The sequence below is a fragment of the Bipolaris zeicola genome (genome assembly GCF_000523435.1).
Source record: "Bipolaris zeicola 26-R-13 unplaced genomic scaffold scaffold_90, whole genome shotgun sequence".
NCBI classification, from domain to species: Eukaryota; Fungi; Ascomycota; class Dothideomycetes; order Pleosporales; family Pleosporaceae; genus Bipolaris; species Bipolaris zeicola.
Genome location: NW_006912139.1, coordinates 45,586 through 68,807, shown reverse-complemented (window position 1 = coordinate 68,807; position 23,222 = coordinate 45,586). Strand labels below are relative to the sequence as shown.

At 51.5% G+C, this 23,222-nt stretch overlaps 7 protein-coding genes across 7 annotated transcripts; 5 read left to right on the top strand and 2 right to left on the bottom strand.

The window, feature by feature from the left end:
- Positions 1-529: 529 nt before the first annotated feature.
- Positions 530-2,659, bottom strand: COCCADRAFT_5667 (uncharacterized protein; the record flags this gene model as incomplete). The annotated part of the gene is made up of 1 exon (XM_007714818.1): positions 530-2,659. The coding sequence occupies one exon, from the start codon at positions 2,657-2,659 to the stop codon at positions 530-532; it is 2,130 nt and encodes a 709-aa protein (XP_007713008.1).
- A 698-nt stretch (positions 2,660-3,357) lies between these two features.
- On the top strand, positions 3,358-6,080 carry COCCADRAFT_98097 (uncharacterized protein; the record flags this gene model as incomplete). Its single annotated transcript, XM_007714844.1, has 2 exons — positions 3,358-3,526; positions 3,577-6,080. The coding sequence occupies 2 exons, from the start codon at positions 3,358-3,360 to the stop codon at positions 6,078-6,080; spliced, it is 2,673 nt and encodes an 890-aa protein (XP_007713034.1).
- A 305-nt stretch (positions 6,081-6,385) lies between these two features.
- COCCADRAFT_5665 (uncharacterized protein) lies at positions 6,386-9,000 on the top strand (the record flags this gene model as incomplete). Its single annotated transcript, XM_007714817.1, has 2 exons — positions 6,386-8,583; positions 8,649-9,000. The coding sequence occupies 2 exons, from the start codon at positions 6,386-6,388 to the stop codon at positions 8,998-9,000; spliced, it is 2,550 nt and encodes an 849-aa protein (XP_007713007.1).
- A 1,420-nt stretch (positions 9,001-10,420) lies between these two features.
- Positions 10,421-11,101, top strand: COCCADRAFT_5664 (uncharacterized protein; the record flags this gene model as incomplete). Its single annotated transcript, XM_007714816.1, has 1 exon — positions 10,421-11,101. One exon carries the CDS (start codon positions 10,421-10,423, stop codon positions 11,099-11,101), a length of 681 nt encoding a protein of 226 aa, XP_007713006.1.
- Positions 11,102-13,690: 2,589 nt separating this feature from the next.
- Positions 13,691-14,896, top strand: COCCADRAFT_5663 (uncharacterized protein; the record flags this gene model as incomplete). Its single annotated transcript, XM_007714815.1, has 2 exons — positions 13,691-14,137; positions 14,186-14,896. 2 exons carry the CDS (start codon positions 13,691-13,693, stop codon positions 14,894-14,896), a joined length of 1,158 nt encoding a protein of 385 aa, XP_007713005.1.
- Positions 14,897-15,371: 475 nt separating this feature from the next.
- Positions 15,372-17,163, bottom strand: COCCADRAFT_37424 (uncharacterized protein; the record flags this gene model as incomplete). Its single annotated transcript, XM_007714843.1, has 5 exons — positions 15,372-15,434; positions 15,529-15,751; positions 15,830-16,437; positions 16,518-17,042; positions 17,104-17,163. 5 exons carry the CDS (start codon positions 17,161-17,163, stop codon positions 15,372-15,374), a joined length of 1,479 nt encoding a protein of 492 aa, XP_007713033.1.
- Positions 17,164-20,163: 3,000 nt separating this feature from the next.
- Positions 20,164-22,447, top strand: COCCADRAFT_37423 (uncharacterized protein; the record flags this gene model as incomplete). The annotated part of the gene is made up of 2 exons (XM_007714842.1): positions 20,164-20,219; positions 20,395-22,447. 2 exons carry the CDS (start codon positions 20,164-20,166, stop codon positions 22,445-22,447), a joined length of 2,109 nt encoding a protein of 702 aa, XP_007713032.1.
- Positions 22,448-23,222: the final 775 nt, after the last annotated feature.

The following is a 23,222-nucleotide window of genomic DNA, read 5'->3' as shown; positions in this document are numbered from 1 at the left end:
AACATGTCCGAGGATCATGGACGGGCTAAGTGGCGTTTGATTTGAATATTCTTCATTGAGTGAATATTTTGACTGATTGGTGAGATTTGCTCTTCTGGGTGTACGAGATGGTTTCATATGCGTGATTGGAAATGGAGCATGACTTTTGCTCGCCGTATTGAAGTAGCTCTTCATTCTTGCCTGGAAGCAGTACGCGAATATGTGTCTTTAATCGGCTCGACAAGGGCTAAACAGATTATCTGATCCGGCCGGCGGTTTATCCTGAACGCCATGTGCGGCGAGGTGAAAAGTCTTGCAATCCTAGAAAAGGATAGCAATGAATCACAAGACCTGCTCGGATGATGTGCCAAATGCAGCCATGCATAATGCGACTCATAGTATCTTTGTGAAATTGTGTAGCTTTGCGAACTATCATGTTGGCCAAATTTAACAATAAATTCCAACGACCAAAAGCTGATGATCTTCAGGCAAATGCAACATGCTGAATGCGTAACGTGAATTGTGTTGAGACATTCGAATATCTGTCCACTCAGCCCCCATCGTAAAAGGCATACTGATCAAGATTTGTCGGCGCCACGTCGTCACGGACCAGAAAATTCGACGACTGCATAGGTATGTATTCGCTGAACAGATCAGCCATGCTTGCTCCAGGCCCGAAACCAAGGTTTTGCATGAATTGCGGCTGGTTATCTGGCCGAGTTGCGCTATCAAGTGATGCCAATTCGTCAAAAAAGGTCTCGAGATCGCTGGTGAGCTCGGGGTACCGTGGGTCGGTTTGTGATGGACTAGGCACTGCTACATGCGATGGATTCGTTGAATACGGCCCAGAGAAGAAGTCATTGAGGGGATCTATTGTTGGCTGGGCCATGTTGCGGCCATCGGGAGTTGCGGTTTGGAGTGATTCTGGTGTTGACAGATTTATGGCTGTTGAAGATCGTCTGGCCGGCATCATGGAGCTCTCAAGAGTCTGTGAATCATCATGATGCAACTGAGGCGATGTTGGTAACATGGCCGCTCGCAACCTTTGTAGTTGGGTGCGGGTCGTTTCACGCAGATTGAGTTGACTAGCAAGTCTGCTGATAGTGACAACGAGACATTTGATCGGTACGGGTAGTCGTTGGACACCAATGTCCAATTGACACTTATCAAGTCCCTTGAGGAACAGTTGTAAACTTATATCCGAAGGATGGGAGACAAAAAGAGCGCAGTCATATGTCGCTTGTAGCAGGGCAGTCGGCGGGGCGAGCAACGAAAAGGAGCCATTAGAAAATAAAGCATCCACTTTGGGGGGCAGACACGTTTTCCACCTCTCGAGACGCTGAGCAGCCTCTTCTTGGTAAGTATCTTGTGCTGACTGCCGCCCAGTGCTTACAAGTATGTCAACCAACTCAATGACATTGTTGAACGTACTTAAAGAAAGCAGTGGGGTCATCCTACCAGCATGCATAGGATCATTGAAACCAGACCAAGGCTGCCACTCTTCCAAACCGTCTTCGTCAATAGGCCCGAGGTGCCCTAGATCGGTCTGCCTAAAGTGAGGACGGCGGTTGAGCTGAAATGCTAGCATGCCGTCGAGGAGTAAACACCCGTAGTAGACATGTTTGTGTCTAGAGTTTGCCATCAGTGTTGATTGGTCTACATTCTCCAGGGCTCTCGATGCGTAACCAACGAGTAGCCAGGCTGAACCCGTCAACATTCGGGAGATGTTGAACACGACCAAATTCAGAAGAGCTCTGATATGTCCGACATCGAAACGTCCAGATTCGCTTGGTATCATGGATCTGGCAGTCTCGTACAGCTTCATAGGCCTTGTGGATGATGGATCAAGGGGGTCGTTCAGGTTTGCGTCGTATAGTGATGCCACTGCCAGGATACTCCACATTTCAGCATGTGCCCCAGAAACGGATTGCTCGGGATTGCTGGAATGGCTATGCAGAGGGTAAGAATAGGCGGATTTTAGGGTATCGTGCTTCTCGCATATGGGAAGCCAAGAGTGTATATTGGTAAAGTATACTTCGAACAGTTGCCAGCTATCCTGTGGGATTGTTTCTGGAGCACCGATGTTGACCGGCTGTTTATGTGATGTTGCTGCGATTTGTGCAACACCTGAAGGCTCAACACTGCGCTGGAATTCAATATTACTTGCTTGGCTACGGCTGAGCTTTTTGTTCAAAGGCTCCTCGGTATCCGAATCCTCGTCGCTGCTAAAAGAACCGGGTGAGGTAGCTTGTTCATGCCTTGAAGGCTCTCCTCCAGACAGCTGCTTGTCAACGTCGATGTAGAACTTTGATTTGCGCCATCGTCTGTGGAGCTTATTCGACTCCTTTGAGTCACGGCTGAGGAGTAATGACGAAGCGCCCTCTTGTGCTAGCTTCTCTTTGAGGGCAGATTCGTTGTCTAGATTGTGCTGGAAAAGCCATGCAAGTGCCAACTCGAGTGTGCGAATGTAGCCTGGTTGGATGCCTCTCTTCTTGGGGTTTGCCGTGTAGGAGCATTTTCTGGTGGTTCCTGAGCAGGTAGAGCAAGTTGGTTGGAGGCCATCACACTTCTCACGTGCAACGCGACATTGGTCGCATGCTCGTGATACACGAGTGCGTTTGGCAGGCTTCTCTTCGGATAGGGATGCGGATTGGCGCTTTGCCTGACTTTGTGCAGGCATGAGCCCGATGCGAACGGATTCGCAATATATTATGATCACAAAACGGGATACTCAGTGGTGCATGTGCATAGCTGGACGTAGGGGGTCATGTAGTAACCCAAAGAGTCGACGTAAGAAGGCTCTGCAGCGAGAAAGGGAGACGGAGCAGTCTGGTTGGTCCAGGAACGCTACGGAGCTCAGCGGCCAGATGATCCGGGGTGTGTCATGGATTGCTGAGGGTGGGCCGGGGCTGTTAGACAGTGTATGTGTATGCCTCGCGCATAACAGGAGCGCAAGACGTCGAGTGTCTACGCGAGTTCGGCACGACACGCAAGTGAGGGGAAAAAGGCTTATCCGGTGGCGCATTCAGCCGGCCATTGCCCTCTCTGCGACTACCCCGTATCCATGGGCCCACCACCACCACCATTGTGACATGCCTTTGTGTAAAACCAGCTGCCGTCCATTTTCCCGCGCTCTGCCGTCCTCAATCGCTTACCAGGTTGACGGCGGACGATTAACAGCTGCCCTGCCCATCCCTCCCATGATACATCATACCATGCATACCTCGAGTCGTCCCAACCACTTTCGGCTCCACAGTCTACCCATATCACCTGTTGTATTCCGCCGCACGGCTACTTGAAGAACCACCGGAGAAATAAAGCGTCCGAGACCTGAACCCTTGACGCCTCTGTACTCTCAGCCAGACCGGCGCCGCCATCATGGCCTCCGCAGCGATAGGGACCAAACGCGCCTTTGCTTCTTTGGAGGAAGAGAACGGCGGAGCTGCTGAGAGCTACCGCTCCTATGGCAATTTGGTGACGCGCGAGACAGCAACATCAGACTCTACAGTACTTCCCCAAAGGCGCAAGGTCAGCCCAGATGGCGCAAGTACGTAAGGATGTACCTGTCTGGTTGCTTGCGTGCTGACCAACAAACAGCCTCGACCATTTCAAGTGCGCGATCCACCCCTCGCATCACCCCCGCTCCCTTGCCCCCAGCGAGTCCTCATCGTCGCATGTTTAGAGCAGATGCTTCAATAGTACTACTTGGTATGCCTGGGACTGGAAAGTCCACCTTGGCCGTCATTGCCTCGATAGCATGCCGGAGGCGGGTGCTCGACGTAGAAGACATGTTTCAAGAGACGACGGGCTTCTCTACTGCCAAGTACCGCAAGCAGTTTGGGGCTGCCAACTTTAATTTACGGCAAGAAGAGCTTCTGCGTAGCATTCTTGATGAATACGATCAAGGTGCAATTATTGTCTGCAATGGACTCTCGTTGGAGAGAAACGGACAGTTGTTGATGCAGGACTTTGCTCGCACGCACCCCGTAGTACACGTACAGCGTGACCTTTCCAGTCTGCACAACCATCTGGGAGGGCCCGATCTGAAGAGACTGAAAGACATGCTGGCGTTAACTGCGCCCATCCTTCGGCGGTGCTCTAACTATGAGTTCTATAACATTTCCGAGGTCAAACCCACCAGCGCTGATACTGCTGATCAGCCAGTGGCCCCCGCATTTCTCACGCTGAAAAGAGCCCAACGAACATTTCTTAAATTCCTGTCGATAGTCACAAATCCCGAAAACTCGGGTGGCTCAGTCGGGCTATCAATTCCACCGTTGGAACCTGGATATCCGCTATCCGATGTGGCGACGGAGCTCCGCAACTACACTTGTGCCGTCCAGGTACCGCTAGAAGACATCCTAGCCGAAGATGCAGATGTACAACGTCTGGAAGTTGGATCGGATGCCTTTGAAGTCATATTTGATCTTAGCCAACCACGCATCATGGCCGATGCCCTGGATGAGGTTAGTGCTTGCATATCCAAGGTACGGAGAAGTACAGTAGTGCCCATTATTTATCACATACTTCCGACATTCCCCACAGACGGCCATCGGACACTTTATCTGGAACATGTACGCCATGGATTGAGAATGGCACCCGAGTATGCGACAGTCGATTTGTCGCTAGATGCAGCGACGCTTACAGGTTTGATTGCCTCTCGAGGTACGACCAAGATCATTGGCCACCTCCATGCTGACACGCTATGGGAGGATCATTTCTGGGTTGTGCAATACGAAATGGCTGTGCGTATTGGTTGCTCTGCTGTTCGATTCACTCGGCCAGCCTATTCCATTGATGACGACATTTCAGTTCGCAGTTTCAGCTCAAGAATGGCAAAGCATGATGCCCAAGTGCCTCTGATCTGCTACAATACAGGAAGAGCAGGTCGGCGCTCCGTCTGTTTTAACAAGTACTTGACACCCGTTGTGCCACCTTCAGCAACGGAGAAAACGGACACGATAGGGCCAATGGCACATCACACTGACGACTCTCGGGTGACAGCGCGAGAAGTTACCCAGGCTTTGTATAGCTCGTTTACGCTTGACCCAATGCAGATTTACATTATTGGTAAGCGATTGGGATACAGTGTGTCACCGGCAATGCATAATCTTGCGTACCGGGCATGCGGAATGCCCCATGAATTCATTCGCATTCAGAGCCCCTCGCTCAACAGTCTCAAGGAACTGGTACGTCAGCCAAACTTTGGTGGTTCCATTGTGATCCAGCCATTCAAGATGGAGGTGATTGCACTAGTGGATTCGATGAGCCAGCATGCCCGCGCGATTGGTGCTGTGAATACAGTAATACCCGTGCGTCGGCGTAACCAGGATGGCAGTCTCCCAAGCGAATTGGAAATCTTCCAGGAACGCAATCAGTCTGGGCCTATTCAGGCTCTGTATGGAGATAATTCCGAGTGGATTGGGATTCGGTCTTGCGTGCGTAGGGGGCTGTCTCCTGCGAACGCAGTACGGCCGCTGTCTTGTGGCCTCATCATCGGGGCTGGTGGCATGGCTAGGGCGGCCGTCTACGCGCTGTTGCAGATGGGGGTGAGAAACATTGTCATCTTCAATCGGACACTTGAGAAAGCTAAGAGCCTTGTTGCGCACTTTTTGCGTCTTGTTTCAAGCTCAACAGAAACAGCGAGTGTGTCGTCGATCACACCTCAGAACCTGCCAAACTTCAAGATCCTAGAGTCACGTGACGACGCATGGCCAGAGGCACTTCGCCAGCCAACCATCATCGTTTCCTGCATACCCACCGACCCGATAGATGGCGGGCCAGCAGCACAGTTCACCCTTCCCAGGCAGTGGATGGAGAGCCCTACGGGTGGGATTGTCATGGAGACGGCGTATAAGTCGCTCAACACTCCGCTGAAGCAACAGGTGCGAGATGCAACAAACAAGCTTTGGACGTACATGGATGGGCTAGATTTCATACCCGAGCAAGCTTTTGCTCAGTTTGAGTTGTTCACTGGCAAGCGAGCACCGCGGAAGGTGATGCGAGAGGAGGCGTTTCGTGCATGGAGGGACGAGCAAGGCAACAGTGACGCCGACATGGTAAAGAGGAGGATGGAGGCCATTGATAAGCAAGAGCCATGATGGGTTCTGGTTATGAGGCGAATTGAGACGTTGAACCATGATATAGATAGACGGATAGTATAAACGTACACCTATACGTGCGTGTGTAGTATACCTGGTGACCTGATCCCTGCGGCAATCTGTGGCGCACGTTCCTACGTAGCGAGCCACGACGCGTGCGCGATGCGACAACACATGCACAAAGCTAGTCCGCTTACCGCCCTCATTACTCGAAATATATCTTGTAGCCACGCAGACCAACCCCCGGGTTCTCGCACAGCCCTCAGTATTATGCGCAGATATCGCAATCAGCCCACCGCCCGGCAATGACTACGCGCCAGCCCCTCCACCCCATTTCCCCGCCGTCGGCCACCGCTGTCAAGTCACGCTACGCACATCTCCAGAGACCCACATTAGCTACCACCACCACAACCACCACCAGGACCAATGGACTCGGCACCATGGACACCGGAAACCACGACCGACATGACTTGCACGATGCAGACTCCGTCGTGTCTGGACTGAGCGAGCTCGAAAATGACGCCGAAGACGATTTTGATAAGCTCATGATACGCAACGAGCGCGACAGACGACGACTGAGCCAGGCCGCCAGTAACCGGCCCCAGCCCTTTACAAAGGCGCGCGCACATCCGCGCGTAGGCTTGACCCTGGAGAACCTCGAAAGGAACAATGCAGCAGCAACAGCGGCGGCGAGTGCAAATGTCAGCCTGGACCGCCCGCCCAGCAGTAACGGGAGCACAAGCAGCAATCCAGCAATACATGTGCCGGCAGCATGGGGTAGGAAGAGCAGGAGCAACAGACACTGGATGCGGGCCATCGCCTACGACGAGGATCAGCAGCAACAGACACCCACGGCCCCAGAAGAAGATGGGACAAACGATCAATACTACGGCAACAACGCGAACCTGCCACACCGCTCAGTCGAAGACAGCCCGCTCTCGCACAAGACGTCCATGGTCGGCACTCCACGCGCCGATTCCGAGGAGTGGGACCTCACCTTTGAGCTCAACGAAGCTTCCATGATTGCATCTACGCCCTACATCCCCAGAAGTACCGTGCTAGACGACATACGGCGGCGCGAGATTGAAAGCTCAAAGGAACGGTCGGGCTCGCCCGAGCCAGCGCGCCGACGGTCTTCGTCTGGGCGGAAAGCGGAGAGTGCAAGCCATGGCGCATCGAACCCCGAACCAGTCGTGCAAGAGTCTCCGCCGCCCCAGAAAAAGCTGCGTATGCGCACACAGTCATGGCAGTCAATTGGCAAGTCACAGCCGGTAATGGGTGTGGGCAAGGAAGACATGCCCTCTGCAATGTATAAGAGCACGGAGAGCATAGCTGAGGTAGATCGCGAAGTGGTTGCCACTGTTGAAAGAATCCCACCAAAGCGCGTTCCCCATCGGCGGCATGACTCACAGGACCTGCTGCGTCGGCTGGCGAGAGCCTCGAACACCCCAAGCCCGGCGCGGCCACAAGCGACACCTTCAGAGCCGCTGGACGGCTCATCAGAGATGGGAACCACGCGTACCCAATCTTCGGGCAAAGAGAGGATGCAAAACGTGGAAGTGAACGCATCCGTGCCCAAAGCCGTTTCCGAACCTGTGGCACCTGCGTCACAAGGGGACACAGAGCGAGAGGGGTCACGAGAGACGCCCCAAGAAGCCGGACAATTGCCGGAATCTTCAACGGAGAAGGGAGCAAAAACCAATGGAGTACATGCGACACCAATGCCCGCAAAGAGACCGATATTGAACCCCAAGACTCCAGTAGTGACTGGTGCCTGGGTCGACACACCAGGTCCACGTACTACTCAAAGATCTGTCTCTACAAGTAGATCTCGTTCGCGTTCACGCTCACCCAAGAAAGTCGATCCACGCAAGACCAAATCGCTTGAGAGACTCAGGCCTGGCACTGAAGGGTCTGCAAATGTAGCTATGGAAGTGATCCGTCCCCAGTTACCCAGATCTGCACTGCAAGCACTCGTCGAAGAAGCGAAAGCTCACGACAAACAATCAACAGCGGATTTTGGTGACTCTACAATCAACTCACTTGAGGAGCTCATCACTCCATTGACTGAAATCGCAGTAGACGAAGATACTCTTCAGGGTCTTCAGATTCCAACTGATGCACCCCGTAACGATGCGGAACGCCAAAGACAGCAAGAGCTCGTCCATTTGCATCGCATGAGCGATCGCCTCCGTGCAGCGCGTACTAGCATCCGTGACGTAAGTCGAGGCATGAAGCGCGTCGAGGACCGAGTCGAGCATGTCGAAGAGGGAGAGAATGGCGAGAAAATCAAGGTGGTCAAGCGGACATGTCTGTGTACGAGTGAAGACCACGCGCAGTACTTTTCAATGTGGAAGTGGTGGAAGAGCTTATTCTGGGAGCAACGACTCAAGTCCTTGCGCCAGATATCCAACAGTCGGCTGAGGTTCTGGGGCGGACTAACGGGTCTGAGCATTTTTCTCATCACCCTCTTGGTCTGGTGGATAAGCGAAGAGGTTGCTTGGTATGTTTATCCACTTATAACGCCATTTGTTGCTGTGAATTATCTAACTGACTTTGCTCCTCCAGTGAGTTATACTGTCGACCCGTGTACGCCCAATCGTATCCCTACCCATTCAGTGTGAACCCCAATGCTCCAAAATATCCCTATGTCATTCCTACCCTCATCTACCGCAATCTCATCAAGGACTGGTGGGTCCCTGTATCTTCATTCTTCTCATGGCTCGCTGCAACTATTTGGGAGTGCCTGGTCGGCTTTGAGCAAACGACGCGCATTGGCAACTACATGAAAAGTCAAAGCATGCGAAGTTCGGGTGCGGTAGAAACACATTGGATGAGTGAAGATGCCGCTACACTTATGGAAGAGAGGGGCTGGGATGCTAGCATATTTAACGATGAGATTTTGCCTGGTGGGCGGTAGAGCCCTCTTCTCTCTTTTTTTGGAAAGACGCTGGACAAGCAAAAGTGGTGCTTCTTTTGACTTTTTCCCTGTTGCATGTTGCTGCATTTGTTGAGCGCGGCGTTTCCTTGTTTTTCTCTCTCTTGTTTTTTCTCTCCTCATTTAGCGAGTTCGGATCTGGAGTTCGGTGCGGAGTTGCATGCATACACTACGACTATATGCTGTATTACTACGCTTTTGGCGTGTTGTGGCATTTTGAATAGCAAGAGCGAGATAAAGCCCGCGCATGTAGATGGGACATGTTGAAACCTTTCCCCGTTGCCCTTTTTGGCTATCTACCAATACATAAATGCAACCATGGCACACTCACTCTTCTTTTGAGCCCACGAGCAAGGATATGGTGATAATGTACAGTGAAGGTTGGTAGATGACAACTTCACGGATTGAACACCCCCCTCACCACTTCCGCTACTGGTAGCCATCTTCATCTTCTTGCAGGGAAGTTCCTCCCTTCTCTCTTTCACATGCGCCGGCACCTTCGGAACCACCAAAAGATACGCGGAAATGAAGAGGCGCTGCTAGCTCCAAGAGACAGATTACCGTCTTACACCCACCCGTGATGAGATGGTGAAAAAAAGCAAGAAATGACGCACCAATCCCTACACCTCCTCCTCCTCCTCCTCCTCCTCTTCTTCTTCTTCTTCTTCTATGCTGCAAAATATATTGCCCTCCAGCTAAAATCTATGCGAACAATGCCCTCGTACTTCCAAACACCAGCGCTTACTGGCGAACTACTCCCTTGCTCTTCCTAGTACTATCTCTGGCGTCCATCGTATCCTCGCAAATCTATTCGCTACAATCCCCCTTGCCCCTCCCTTGCCCCACCCGCTCTCACCTTCCCCCCATCACACGACAAGGCGCCTGCAACAACGAAAGATAACCCTCCAAGCGCCACAATATGTAAATTGGTATCTGGAACCTAGCCTCTTACCGTATCAGCGCGCGCTTTTGCCTTACGTACCCTCCACCCCGCTTCCTCGGTTTCCTGTCAGCCGTTTCATGCTCAAACATTCCAGGAGGACCCCTGTGTAAGGAGGCCCCCTTGGCGACACGGAGGTGAAACGGTGGGATTGGAAGGTGATGAGCTGCGCTGAGGGGTGGTCGTAATTGTTGAAGAGGGGGGTTGCGCGCCTTCTTTCTATTACTTTCTTACTTTCTTGGTGTTTGACTGACGTCCAGCGATAACGTATCGGAATAGGATTGTATATGTTTCTGAGCGCTGGTCGCATGTATCGATACTGGGTTTGCTAAAGATCACACGACGGATTTGGGGTATCACGCTGCTCTTTACGATACCACACTCCTCTCCGCAGTACTACGCTCCGCTTCGCAAATCCACAGCTCTTTCTTTCTTACCAAACTCCAAATCATTCTAGCAAACATGATCAGCGGAGTCATCTCCACAGTCAAACTGTTTTCTTTTCTCGTCACTTACGAGTTCTGGAGCCGGCTCGGATTCTTCGTCGGGTACATCTTCACTTTCCTGTTGGTGCTCGAGGTCACACGCCTGGCAAGCACCGATGCACACAGGAAGCAAGTCGAGAAGGTGCTCGACTCCTATGCGGCATCGCGATCAGAAAGTGAACCCCGGCGGCCGCGCCCAGCTCCTGAGATGAAAAAGGTGTCTCTTGACGCACTCGAAGAAATGGAACGGCAAAGCATGATTGCAGAAAAGGAAAGGCGAGCACGAACACCGAGTCCTGCTGTCACTCGCAAACCAGAACCCGAGCTTGTGCAGATCGACGAAGAGAGAAGACGGAGACGAGCATCCTCCACAGCCGCCCCGCCAAAGACATCATCAGCGTCAAGGTCTACCTCGCAATCACATCCTCAAGCGCAAACATCAAGCCCAACCCGTCGTCTCAGGAAACGCAGCGACACTCTCAACTCGTCCAGCAGCGCTGAGTCCAAAGACGCTGCTGTGAGGAGAAAGCGCCGCGAGGCCTCGCCTGCCGAGTCCAAGACCTCGTCTAGACATGCGAGTCCGACGCCCAAGAGTAGAAGCAAGGAAAGCAGGATCCTAGGAGCGTCGTTGGGGAAGATGTTGAGGGGCAAGGTGTGAATGTCCACATGGTTGATCCTAGAGAAATTGCAGCGACGATGACGAGTTATGATTATGACTGGAAGTATTGTTACGGTTGCGCAGAGCAACTGTGATTGTTTTGGAGAAGAAGAAAGACAAGGGACGGATGGCGGAATATCACGACAACCTTGTTGGGGAAAAGTATGAACTTTTGCCTACCGGCGATATCCGGACGCGACAAGTACCTGCTGCCTTGGGTTTCAGCGCACACGGGACGTGATATGACTATCCGTCTCGCTTGAAGCATCGTGGAAAGCTATGGATGTCAGCAGCACACCACATCAATTAGGGTATTTGTCCGCCGAGGCGAGACACGGCGAGTGTCGAGCGGCATATTCATCTCGAGTTAGCGATGTTGAAGCGGGCGAAGATACTCCGAACGGCGGGATACAATTCACACGCCTTCAGTAAGAAGTACAGATCACAATATTTCTCCTTTCCATGGCGTTCCATTGCGTGAATATAGTACAGACTTCACCATGCCCTTACCTTACCTTGCACAAAACAACGCACCCTAGCTGTCCATCCACTATCCACCGCTATCCCCAAGTCCGCAGGGTATATACAACACAGCACAGTCCACGATGCCTAGCCCGAATGATGCAAGAAGTAACAAGTTTCATCGCATAACAAGCTTTTTCAATCGTGTTGTCAGCTTACATTTTCCCCGCCGCCAACGGTACCCAGAAACCCATTACTAACACAACGCAATTAAATGTCGCTTGCAAAACCAGCCGCACACCCTCCTCCCGAGTTCTAGATCTAGGATTATTAAAAGAAAGAGAGAAACGGGAAAGATCAGGTACCCAGCGGCAAAACACGCGCATCAAAGGAAAGGGCAAGGATCTCAAGTTCAAAGTGTGGAAATGAAAGAAAGTTGCTCGATGCTCGGGACAAATGCAACAAGGGTGGCGCGGTTAGGCGAGGTGGTTGACACCAGGGTGTTGGGTTTGTTTGCCGCCCGCTTACAAATGACTTACTACCTACTAGGATAGCGCGGGGGACTCAAGGGGCTGTGCTTTTCTGTGTAATACTTTTCCCAGCAGGGGATTTTTTGGCGGATTTTCCTGGGGGTGGAGAGGGTGCGCGTGTAGGATGTGTTGGTTGTACATACAGCTACATGCGGTGCCAATGTAGGTGTGGAGATAGTAAGGCGTCCGAAGAGGATCGCGGCGAAAAGTCGCCGGTGGGGTAAATGGCTTGGGTGAGGCAGTGAGGATGGCTAAGGATTGCTTGGGATTTATGTCGGATTGAATGGGTGGAGAGATGGAGAGATGTGCAATTGTGCTTGTGCATGGCGATCTGGATATACTACTTAGTTTGGATGGAACATGGGAGAAAGAGCAACAGTCAGCACAGTGTCCTGGCAACAACGGCCGTCGGCTGGCAGCGGGACGGGAGAGTGTGCGCTTTCAAACTCTGTGTGATTGGGGTAGATGAATAAGTTACACTCATACACTCCATGTAGCTTGGGGTTAAACCCAGCCATCAGGTTAAGCCTTTCAGCCTTTAGAATACAAGACAAAAAGTGGTGTGGTTTGGAAAGTATGCAAGGCCAGCGCTACGGGGACGCGCAATCCTTCGTCTTCTCCCCAAGGTATTCTTCGATCTACTGCTGGCATGTTCGATGCACGCATCGTATGGTCAAGAGTCGAGGTTGATCATAAAATACGGTTGGTTTCTCCCCCTGCACACTTGATTAGGTGATGGTGTCGTCGGCCAAGCTAGTTAGCCCTTGTCTACCCCACACATTGCCGATCGAGAACTGACAACACGTTTCTTACCCCTCCCCTGCAGTTGGGGCTAGTACGTACTACCATTCCAGAATCTTTATCTCTTTGACCCTGGGCTTTTTTCTCCGGACAAAAGGTTGAAGTTGGGCTAGAGTGAAACCAGACCAGCCACTCCATCAGCAAGGGGACTTGACATTTGCCCTTTCGTTGGGAGACGATTGCTGACGGCCGTGAAACGTGCAAAGCAGCAGACAGATGGGAAAGAGAAGTGAAAAAAAAAGAAGATGGCCGGTTGAGGGACTAAGCCTCCGATCGTGAGGTGTCGTATTCACAGCCTCAATGACTACTATTCAGGTTTTCCACTCGCGACAACACGCGGACACGACTAGAGTGCTTGGATCTACAACAAATGAATGGCCTATAGTTTCAAGGCGTCATTAATTCGCGTGTGTCGTGACTTGGCCAACAGATCTATGATATCACTGGTGCTTACCGGGCCATACCGCACGACATAAGCCTCGTCCTGTAGCGAGCATCACCGTACTGCATTTGTTCGGCCTAATTGGTTCGAGCAGGGGTCTTGGAGAGAACTCGCCGGTACCGTCGGTTCCTGATGGGCTTGGAACAGGTAACGGCATGACTAGCAAGAGAAGAGGCGGGATGGGCTTGCTTGTGGCTATGTCGCTGGCGGTGATGGTACTTATTGCATTGTTTCCCCCCGATTCTCAATTGTAAGGCACTCAAAAAAAGTTAACCTGACAGCAGTTCTACCACTGTCTTTGCTCTTCTTACTATTGTCCTTCTTTCTTCACTACATCTCAGCATTCAATTAGCTATGCTCAAGCAGCTCTCTATTGCTGCCGCCCTCGCGGCTGCTGCCGTCGCGCAGAACACTCCCAGTCTCGCTGACGCTTTGAAATCGTCGTCCGAACTGTCGACTCTCGCGGGTCTCGTCCCTCAAGATGTTCTTCAGTCACTCAGCAGTGCCAGCAACATCACCATCCTCGCGCCCGGAAACTCGGCTTTTGAGAAAGTCAGCCCTCAGCTATTGTCTTCTCTGACTTCCAACCAGGGCGCCATTACTGCCCTCCTCCAGTACCACGTCCTCAATGGATCGTACCCATCTTCTGCTATCCCAGACGAGGGCGCTTTCGTTCCTACGCTTCTGACTAACAGCTCGTACACCAACGTCACTGGCGGCCAGGTCGTCCACGCTACGACTGAAGACGACAAGGTTGTCTTCTACACTGGAAGCCTAAGCAACTCGACCGTCACCACAGCCGTATGTCCCCAAATCCACCTCCATCCTTCCCCTTGCTAACAAGCCCAGAATGTTAACTTCACCGGCGGTGTAATCCACATCATCGACACCCTCCTCACCATTCCTGGCTCCGTCTCCGACATCGCCACAGCTGCAGGCCTAACCTCCGTCCGCGGCGCCCTCGTCTCCGCCAACCTGGTCCAAACCGTCGACACCACTCCCGACGTAACCATCTTCGCACCCACCAACCAGGCCTTCCAGAACATTGGTTCTGCCCTTCCCGGCCTCTCCGCCGACGACCTCACCAAGATCCTCACTTACCACGTGATTGCCGGCACCGTCGGCTACTCAACCCGCCTTGCAAACGGCACCTCCATCGCCACCGTCAACGGCGCTAATGTAACCATCACCGTCAACGACGATGGCATTTACGTCAACAACGCCGAGGTCGTTATTGCCGACGTCCTCGTTGCCAACGGTGTCGTCCACGTCATCGACCAGGTCCTGAACCCCAACAACACCACTGTTTCTGACAGCGAGGACGGTGTGCCCGCATACTCGGGTGCCACCCCCGTCTCCAACGCTCCATTTACTTCTGGCCAGCCTACTCCCTCTGCGCCTATTGGCGGTGGTGCTGGTGCTGGAAATGGTACTCGTCCTACCGGTACTGGCACGCCTACTGGCTCGGGGCTCCCTCAGGCTACTGCTAATGCTGCGCCTGCGGTTGCTGTGTCTGGTGGATTTGCTGCCCTCTTTGCCGCTGCTGCTTTCTTCTTGTAAGCGATGGAATAGTCTGAGTGGGATGTAATTCGTTGCGTGCTTTAGGAGAAATGAGTGTATTGATACCAAGAGGGTTTAAGCGCTTGTTAGCATGAAGATGTTTTGTTTGTGGAGGGTTGTTATGGGATATGAATGTTATGGTAATGGTTTCGCATCTTTAGCCATGAAAGTAATTAATTGAATGAGATTTTTATAACTTGACTTGTTTGACATAAGGGCTGGACATGCTGTTGACGTTTAGGCCGTTTTCGTAATCCGGACGTGTTGCTATAAGGAATCCTCAACTGTTTTCTTCAAAAGTCATTACATATTCAAACTTGATTCTTCAATTGCTATACCCGATATTTCCCTGCATAAAATTCATCTTATTCGTATCGTATCGTCTGCCACACAAGCACGATCAACATACCCATGAGCCACACCTCAAACTAAAGTCTCTTCCCTCTATCCACCAACTCAACCCCGCGAACACCTCCTACTGCGCTTCACTAAACGTAATCTCACACCGATGCGCCTTTGGCGCAATGAGAAAGAAGTTCTAAAATTAATCGCTTTCGTTAGCCCACATCTCTCATTCGCGTTCAAACCAAAAAAAAAACACATCATGTAAAAAAGGAAAAGAAGAAACATACCTCAAACTCCATACTCTCAGGCGTCGTCCTCCTCCCCAACTTTATCCCCTGACACTCGCGAAAGAAAAACGCACACGCATACCGCAACTCCATGCGCGCCAGATGAATCCCAATGCACGACCGGGCGCCCGCTCCAAACGGGTGAAATGCCAGTTTGGCAGCGGGAGAGAGTGCTTCGGCCACCCCAGTTTCCTTATCGGGGATCCAGCGGTAGGGGTTGAATCTAGCATGTACCGTTAATAAACCCTCGCCATAAAACAGTTGTAATAAATAACGGGTCAGTCGCGTTAAACAAACTTACATCAAAGGCTGACTCCAAATCTGCGGATGACGATGAAACGTATACGCCTGCGTATCCACCGTCACCCCCTGTGGAATAAAATGGCCCGCAAACTTCGTCCCTCCCTGCGGAACAACTCTCGGAAGGCTACTCGGCGCCGCACCATACAACCTCAACGTCTCTTCAATCACCGCATTAAGCAACGGCAGATTCATAAGATCGTTCTCTGTAAAATCCTCTTGTAAACCCGCAACTTCTGCTTCAAGCGCAGCCTGCAACTCGGGTCGCTGCAGCACCGCCCACGTCAGGTATGTCAGCGTGACGCCGGTCGTGTCTGTGCCGGCGATGATGACGTTCATAGCCTCGATGCGGACATCCATGTCGTCGATGTGGCCTTCGCCTTCCTTTTCGCAGTCTTCGATTACCTTGGCGAAGATGTTGTTTTCACCTGTGCGGGAACACGCGGTTTCGACGGCTTTGCCCGCGCCTTGTAGGATGAATTCGTTGGCGTTGAACATTTCTTGTATGGCGGTGACGGGGATGAAGCGGAGGAGGCGGAGCAGAGGCATTTCGACCATTATGCCGGCGCCCATGGTGAGTTTTTTGAGGACGCGCATGAATTGATTGGTCTGGTGGTGTGTTGCCGTTAGTATTGCAGAGATAAAGTTGTTTTGAACTGAGGGTGGGGGAAAGAGAGTGTATATCTTACGCGTCCGTCTTCGAGCATGCCAAAGGAGTCGCCAAAGGCGAGATGGGCACTGACGTCCGAGGCGAGTAGCATCCACCAGTTGTACACATCTGCTGTGCTCTTCATGGCGTCTGCTTTGATCTTTTGCACGGCGAGGAGCGCCTTTTCTTTTACGACGGGTTCCCAGTACTGTACGAGATAAGATCGGCTGAATGACCTAGACAACAGCTTCCTCCGCGGACCATGCTCGCGCGGGTCAAGCATGGTGAAGACACCGGCTTTGGGGAAGTTGGCGAGGCGAAGATACCATTCGCTCTTCATGTATCTTGTGCCGATCTTGTGGATCTCCTTGAAGGCATCGAGGTCGGCAACACCCACTTCCGTGGGTGAGAGACGGACAATTGGGCCATACTTCTCGTGCAGTGAGTCGATGTAGAAGATGCGTTGGCCGGTGACGACGGCATGTTTGAGGCGGTAGTGTGTGAAGCGTGTGTACCAGGGGCCCGGTAGGTGTCTTGTTGGACATGTAAGGCCCACGTAGAGAAACTGAAAGGTGTCAGTTGTTGCTTTATAGATGAGAGTGGTGTGCTGATATAGATTTATGTACTTTTGCTACTACTAGACCAATGGCCAGGAGTACCAGGGACGATGTGCTTGGAAAAGCCATCACAGGTAAAGATTATGAATTTCAAAGATCGTTATCGTCCACGCGATTGACTTGATGGACTTGCTCTGGGTGGACAGCACTACATATGCATCACTCTCTCACAAATCTCTTTCCTTTTTTCTTTCCTTTAGTCTGGCTCAAACACCTGGGGATCCGGCGAGAAGATGGCCATACTAGCCAAAGTCCCTTAATGTGTTATGCTCGAGTTGCTGCTGTAGAACCGTGGGATTGAAATTGTATAATCCACCAATGAAGAGTGCATCACACTGTCTTCGATAGTTGAAAAGGGCACATCTATGATTTCGTGCGAATATTGAAAGCGGGGGCGTAGCGTGCTAAAAGATGTGTGGCGTCTGGCTGTTTGATGGCAGCAGAGGTAAGGCTGGACCCACATTCCGAATTGGGTCGTTACATTGATCACAAAATTGCATGCATACGTTGCAACATGATCTTCGTGATTTCCCCTTGCAAGTTTGCTGATCAACGAGTAAATTTGAGCTTGCACTGCATCTTGTGCTATGCCTCGTGCAAAAGGGCGGTTGGTGATTAGGATCGACGGATCTGCGACGTGCTTGTGCTCCGCATCTTCGATGTCTGCAGGGCGAAGATGAGACAAACCGTGTAGCAGCCCGTTATAGTTTAGAAAAGAAATAGGGATCTAATTGATCGCCTCGCAGGTTGCTGCATCCTCAGTTCTCGTTAGTAGTACACGCACACGGCTCCGCTCAATCCCCGGACTTGCATGGCCAACTCCCTCCGGCTCCACGCATTGCCGGCCTGCACGTGCTCTTCTTTCACGTTCTAGTCGTATACAAAAGTAACGAAGACTACAAGCTATGCTGCAATGGCGCTTAGTTGATGTTTTAGTATGCAAGTAGCGGTGTTCTTTTGGTGATGCGGTTGTGCTGGGGCCGACTTTGGTTCTGTCGTACACTAACTAGTATCGGACGGAATACTTTCAGCGTCATCGTCATTGGTGCCCAGCGGCAGCACTAGCTGAGCCGTCCCAGGCACTTTACAGTGCTCCTCTGGGGTCTGGTTATTGTTTGGCTGGCAATTGAATCCATGCTCAATAGCATATGACTTGAGCAATTGGCGTAACGTACCGCTCATATGTATGTACAGAACCCTTGAATACCCTATCCGCTGTCTTCCAAGTCTCGGCTGAATTCGACGGTACGGCTCGAGCATACAGAAAGAGAGTATATCTAAAGTAGCTCCGCACGAAATTTTCCGGGTGTAGTCGATCCAGGAGCTTTGCTATTAGAAGCTGATCTTACTGTGATTCCATCACGTGACCATACTGATACCGAACTGACTGCCATGCCGAGTCTGTCTGTGCTTTGCCAACACATAGAATCCCAGCTTTTGAACAAATTTCGTGTTGCTGAGTTACCAAAAGGGGTTTATATCGGCGAGGGACTGTTTAGGTACCCCTCCTTCCAAAGTGCCACGATAAGGTGCGCAAGCTCTCGCGCCCGTTTTGGCGCTCAACGCAATTTCGGAACATTCGGGGACCAAAAGCTCAAAGTTTGGTTCTGAAGGGTTTCGGCGTCGAAGGCTAATACGCTAAAATTCACGGCATGTTAGTGCTGTGTTCGATGCTTGCCGTGTAGCGTAGGTCTATCCCTTTATTCTGAGGAACCTTGGTTACGACGCGGCTTCGTATGCGACCTGATATCCCAACCATATATCTCGATGTTCCAGGCAACCGGTACCTTTGTTTTCATTTACGGTGCTGAAAAAATTAGCTTACAAACTATCTAATCTACAGACTCTGTGAACGTGGATGGAGTGAAACGACCGGGCGGGAACTGGGCCGCTGTCAAAGAACAAGCACATGCAGCATATAGCACGTCTCTGGCTGACGACCAATTTGTATTGGCCCCATGTTGGTGTTGAGTGCGGCACAAGCTGGCATAGTTTTTCTGGGAATGGCGAATGACCATCCGTGAGCAATAAGTATGCAAGGCACGGTGCAGAGAGAGTGGGTATCAGCTCTCGTGTTGCACAGGCATTTACCACGTGTTGCCTGCAGATATGGTGATTAAGCCACACCTTAAATGATATTAATCTTCCAATCCAAAGGCCTCGTTGCAATTGCGCGGTTTGCTAGTAGGACAAGGGCCACCAGATCGCGGATCTTTAGCTCTCTCCACAACATCGAATGCTTGGCGCCTTCTTTGGCGTCTTTTCTAGTGTCTTCTAAAGCCCGCGCTTCGATTGGCGAGAAGAACCGAAGACCAGGGACTTGATCGCCGTCCAGGGGTGCAGGTGGATGACCCTTTTACAGCTCCTCAGCCTCACGTGCTGCCATCGCAAATATGTTCGCGAGATCCACCATATCACCATCAACTAAGACACGGAGGATGCCTATCGGTCAGATGCTGCCTTCTCAGAACGGTATCTGACCGTCCGGTCCACAAACTTAACACTGCGACAAAAACACGGCGACAGAAACACGGCACACGGTCCTCAGTCACGCTTGTTGCCAGTCATGCACAGCCAACGTTTCGCTCAACCATATCAGCGCACTTACTGAAGCTAACACCGTTAGCCATCCCAACTCGTGGCAAGTTCCCCTGGTCTAGGAGACGGCCCAGCTGAGGCTGTCAAAGCCATGACTCGTCTGTGGCGCCCACGCATTCTGTTGATTGCATCGCCCATCTTGCCCGGTGTAAGCTCGTCGTCTTGGGGCGTCCCTTGGTACAGAACAGCTCGTGACTCGGTGATGGCATCATGCCTGTGAGGCAACGGCCGTGCTGACCCGTTTTTGAATATGTTGTGCGCAGATATATGAGTATTGGCAAGGTAGGCCCCGTGCTGACATGTTTCATGCAACCAAAGATACTTATTTCGCCGAGAAAGTCTTGCGCCTTTGTTTCGTCTATCCTTATCTTCCCCCCAATGTACAAAACTGGCGCTTGTACTCGGGATTTGTGATGACATTTTCGCCACTCTCGCTTTGTGATCTCAGTACCAGCCCAAGATAACATTATCATGTTCCGCTTGTCGAAATCCCGAAAAGAAAGACCAGAGAAAGACTCTGTTGATTTGTAAGTCGGAGTAGATAGCGCCGAGTTTGAACGCTTCAGTGCAGACGATGGTTTCATGTAGAACATGAGCAGACGCTTTCAAGGGGATGCCAACAGTCTCGTCCGTACTCGACCATTGTGCTCGTAGCCGCTACACTTTTTTTAACCCCAAACATGTCCACTAACCTCCATGTAGATGCGAACCATCCCGTCCACGAATAATCAATGGCTTCAAGAGACGGGCTTCGAGCACTCTACGCTCCGTAGCAATTCCACAGGTAGTTGTGCGGACACCTAGGCACTCAGTCATCAAAGCCACTGGACCACACTTTTCGGACGAAACCTCATATGGTGACCGTCGCTCTATTTTCTCTAGCCATACATCACGGCAATTCCAACACTCCAGAGTTGACTCGGACGTTGGATATCAAATGCCAGGGTATTTCCACAAGAGCCTGCCTAGAGAAGTCTATGACTGTATCGTTGCGCAATTAGGTCCAATCCACATGGACCAAGAGGGAGCATGCGCAACATGCTATCTAAAAGATCTCCATAGCCTCTCCCTTACTAGTCGGGCGTGGGGGAAAGCTGCAAGTGCAGCAATGTACCGGAAGGCACTGGTGCTGGCTAATGAAGAGCATGGAGCGCATCCGAGGCTGAAGATAAAGGGGACCAGTCGACTAAAGCTACTTCGAAGGACTCTTCGCGAGAGCTCCACCCTTGCTGAGCAGGTAAAGGAGTTGCATCTTCCGGCCTTCCAGAACTTGTACCAGAACGCTACCATCGAGAAAGAGGAGATTCTGAATTTGGTGGCGTCGCTGGTCATGGCATGCCCACGTCTGGAACGCCTTGTTGGCTTCCACGTTCCATTCACAAATGCTTTCGACCGGCTATCGTATGCGCTATCGACCCGATCGAACCTCAAGGAGCGGACGTGGATACTGGGTAATGCTGAGAACGAACTTAACGAGGAAGACGAAGACGAGATGAGGGGTCACTACATTGTCGAATGCGACCCCACCGAACATTTTCTTGACTTGAATTCCAATCACCCCGAGCTCTCTACTCTGGTCTTGCATCAGGGACCAAACAACTCGTCATCGCCCCTCAACTTCCGAGCCATCGTCGGCACACTTCGAAGCTTTCCACAGCTACGTCATCTATCGATATGCGGGCTACCCGCAACTTCATTCACAAACATGGTATTGAACGCTTTACCAACAAACCTCCGAAGTCTTCGTCTCGAGGAGCTTCCTGGCATTACAGAGAAGGGTATTCAGCGCTTCGTAACATCGCCGCAAGCGACCTCGATCCAGAAATTGACACTGGTTGGCATGGAAATCAGCGTTCATACACTAGCTGATATCCTGTCGCCTTCTCTAGCTGGCCTAGAAGAATTCTCTTTGGTCCAAAACAAGGCGCCCGTACTACGAGAACACGATTCAACACCCGTTTTTCATTCACCATCGCTTCGCTACCTTCACTGGGAGTTTCGATCTGAGGCTAGTTCTCTTTCTGCCTTCACTTTCGAATCACACGACTCACCAACATCTCCATCAATAAATCCCGAGCCAAACTGCTGCACTGCCACCTCTATACTTGCAGCTAGTATCATGAACAATGGGTTCCCATCCCTCTGCCACGTCCGCATTCCTCACGATCCCCAAGGCACCATCCAGTCACTATGTAAGCCGCTCGCCACAGCACTTCTGCTGGCTGATATTTCCCAACTTGCTCTCGCACCTCGTGCCACTAGTTCAACCAGTCTTCCATTGGATGAATCCGTTTCTACCTCGGTTCGGGAAGACGGAATGTTCAGCTGTGCTGTGGGGTCAGAGACACGCGTCGACTCTGTGGTGAGCTTACCAAGATATGGGCTTCCCGCCACAAATGCCGCAATCGGTACCATTCTTACGCCCATGCGATCACGCATCGCAGCGCAATCGCGCATCTTGGCTGCAAGGAAGGAAGCTGGCATGATGGTCCGCGTGATTGATCCAGAGGATGAGATCATCGTGGAGACGGTGTTTGGATCATACATCGGCGACTTGAGGAGTAAACTCAACTATGAACTGCAGCCCGATCGATGCGCCTCCGGGCGCACGGCATGGGTGACGGAGATGGAAGACTTGATAGGCGGCAGGGGCGACCAAGACGGAAATGGGATTGAGCGCACTTGGGACCTATGTGGACACACCAACGGTACGAGTGTGGATGGAAAAGTTGTAATGGTTGATGATCTTCTTTAGACACTTCTCTTGGCCTGAGGCGCACATGCAGACTTTGCGATTGTGCAGTCTATACTTACGGCAGCAAGGCTGCGTTCGTTGCTGAATATTTCCTTTGTGCTTATGATACCCTTGACTTCGTTATAGCTAAACAAATACAATACTTTGATACCTGAAAAACGTTCTGTTCACGATACAATCTTTCGTTTCTCTTTTGCCCAAAAGACACTCTCTGTGTCGGTCTCAATAGTAGGCCCTACCTCAACCCAACTTGACTAACCTAGCATATGTAACCGTGGTATTCTAGAGCATAGGTTTTGTGTAGCCTGCATTTGAGCTGAATGGTGTTAGCGACAAGCGAGCATCATGCATAGTCTGTCTTGATTGTCATGGTCCTGTAGGTGGAAGGTGTGTGGGCGGTGAGGAAAAGAACAGTATGCTGATGCCCGGGCAGTGGTGGTCCCTAGGGTGGACCCTTAGATAAACAAAACGCCATTAGGATGCAATATCAAGCCACGTATCCATGAATACGAAGCCAACAACATGTCAGACGATCGTGACAGTTCGTCCATGTACAAGTGAGGCTAAATCCAGTGGTGGAATGACCAATGGTGATGATGGATCTGCGAGGGGCTTGGTCTACGTATGTACGTGACGAAACACGCACACGCACAACCCCCATGTCGGACGGGGATCCGCACTCCGCTGCACGACATTCCAGCTCGTCTCAGGCTCCCCACAGTGGAGCAGAGCTAAAGCACGACGCACAATCCATGGCTGTGGGACATGTATGCGA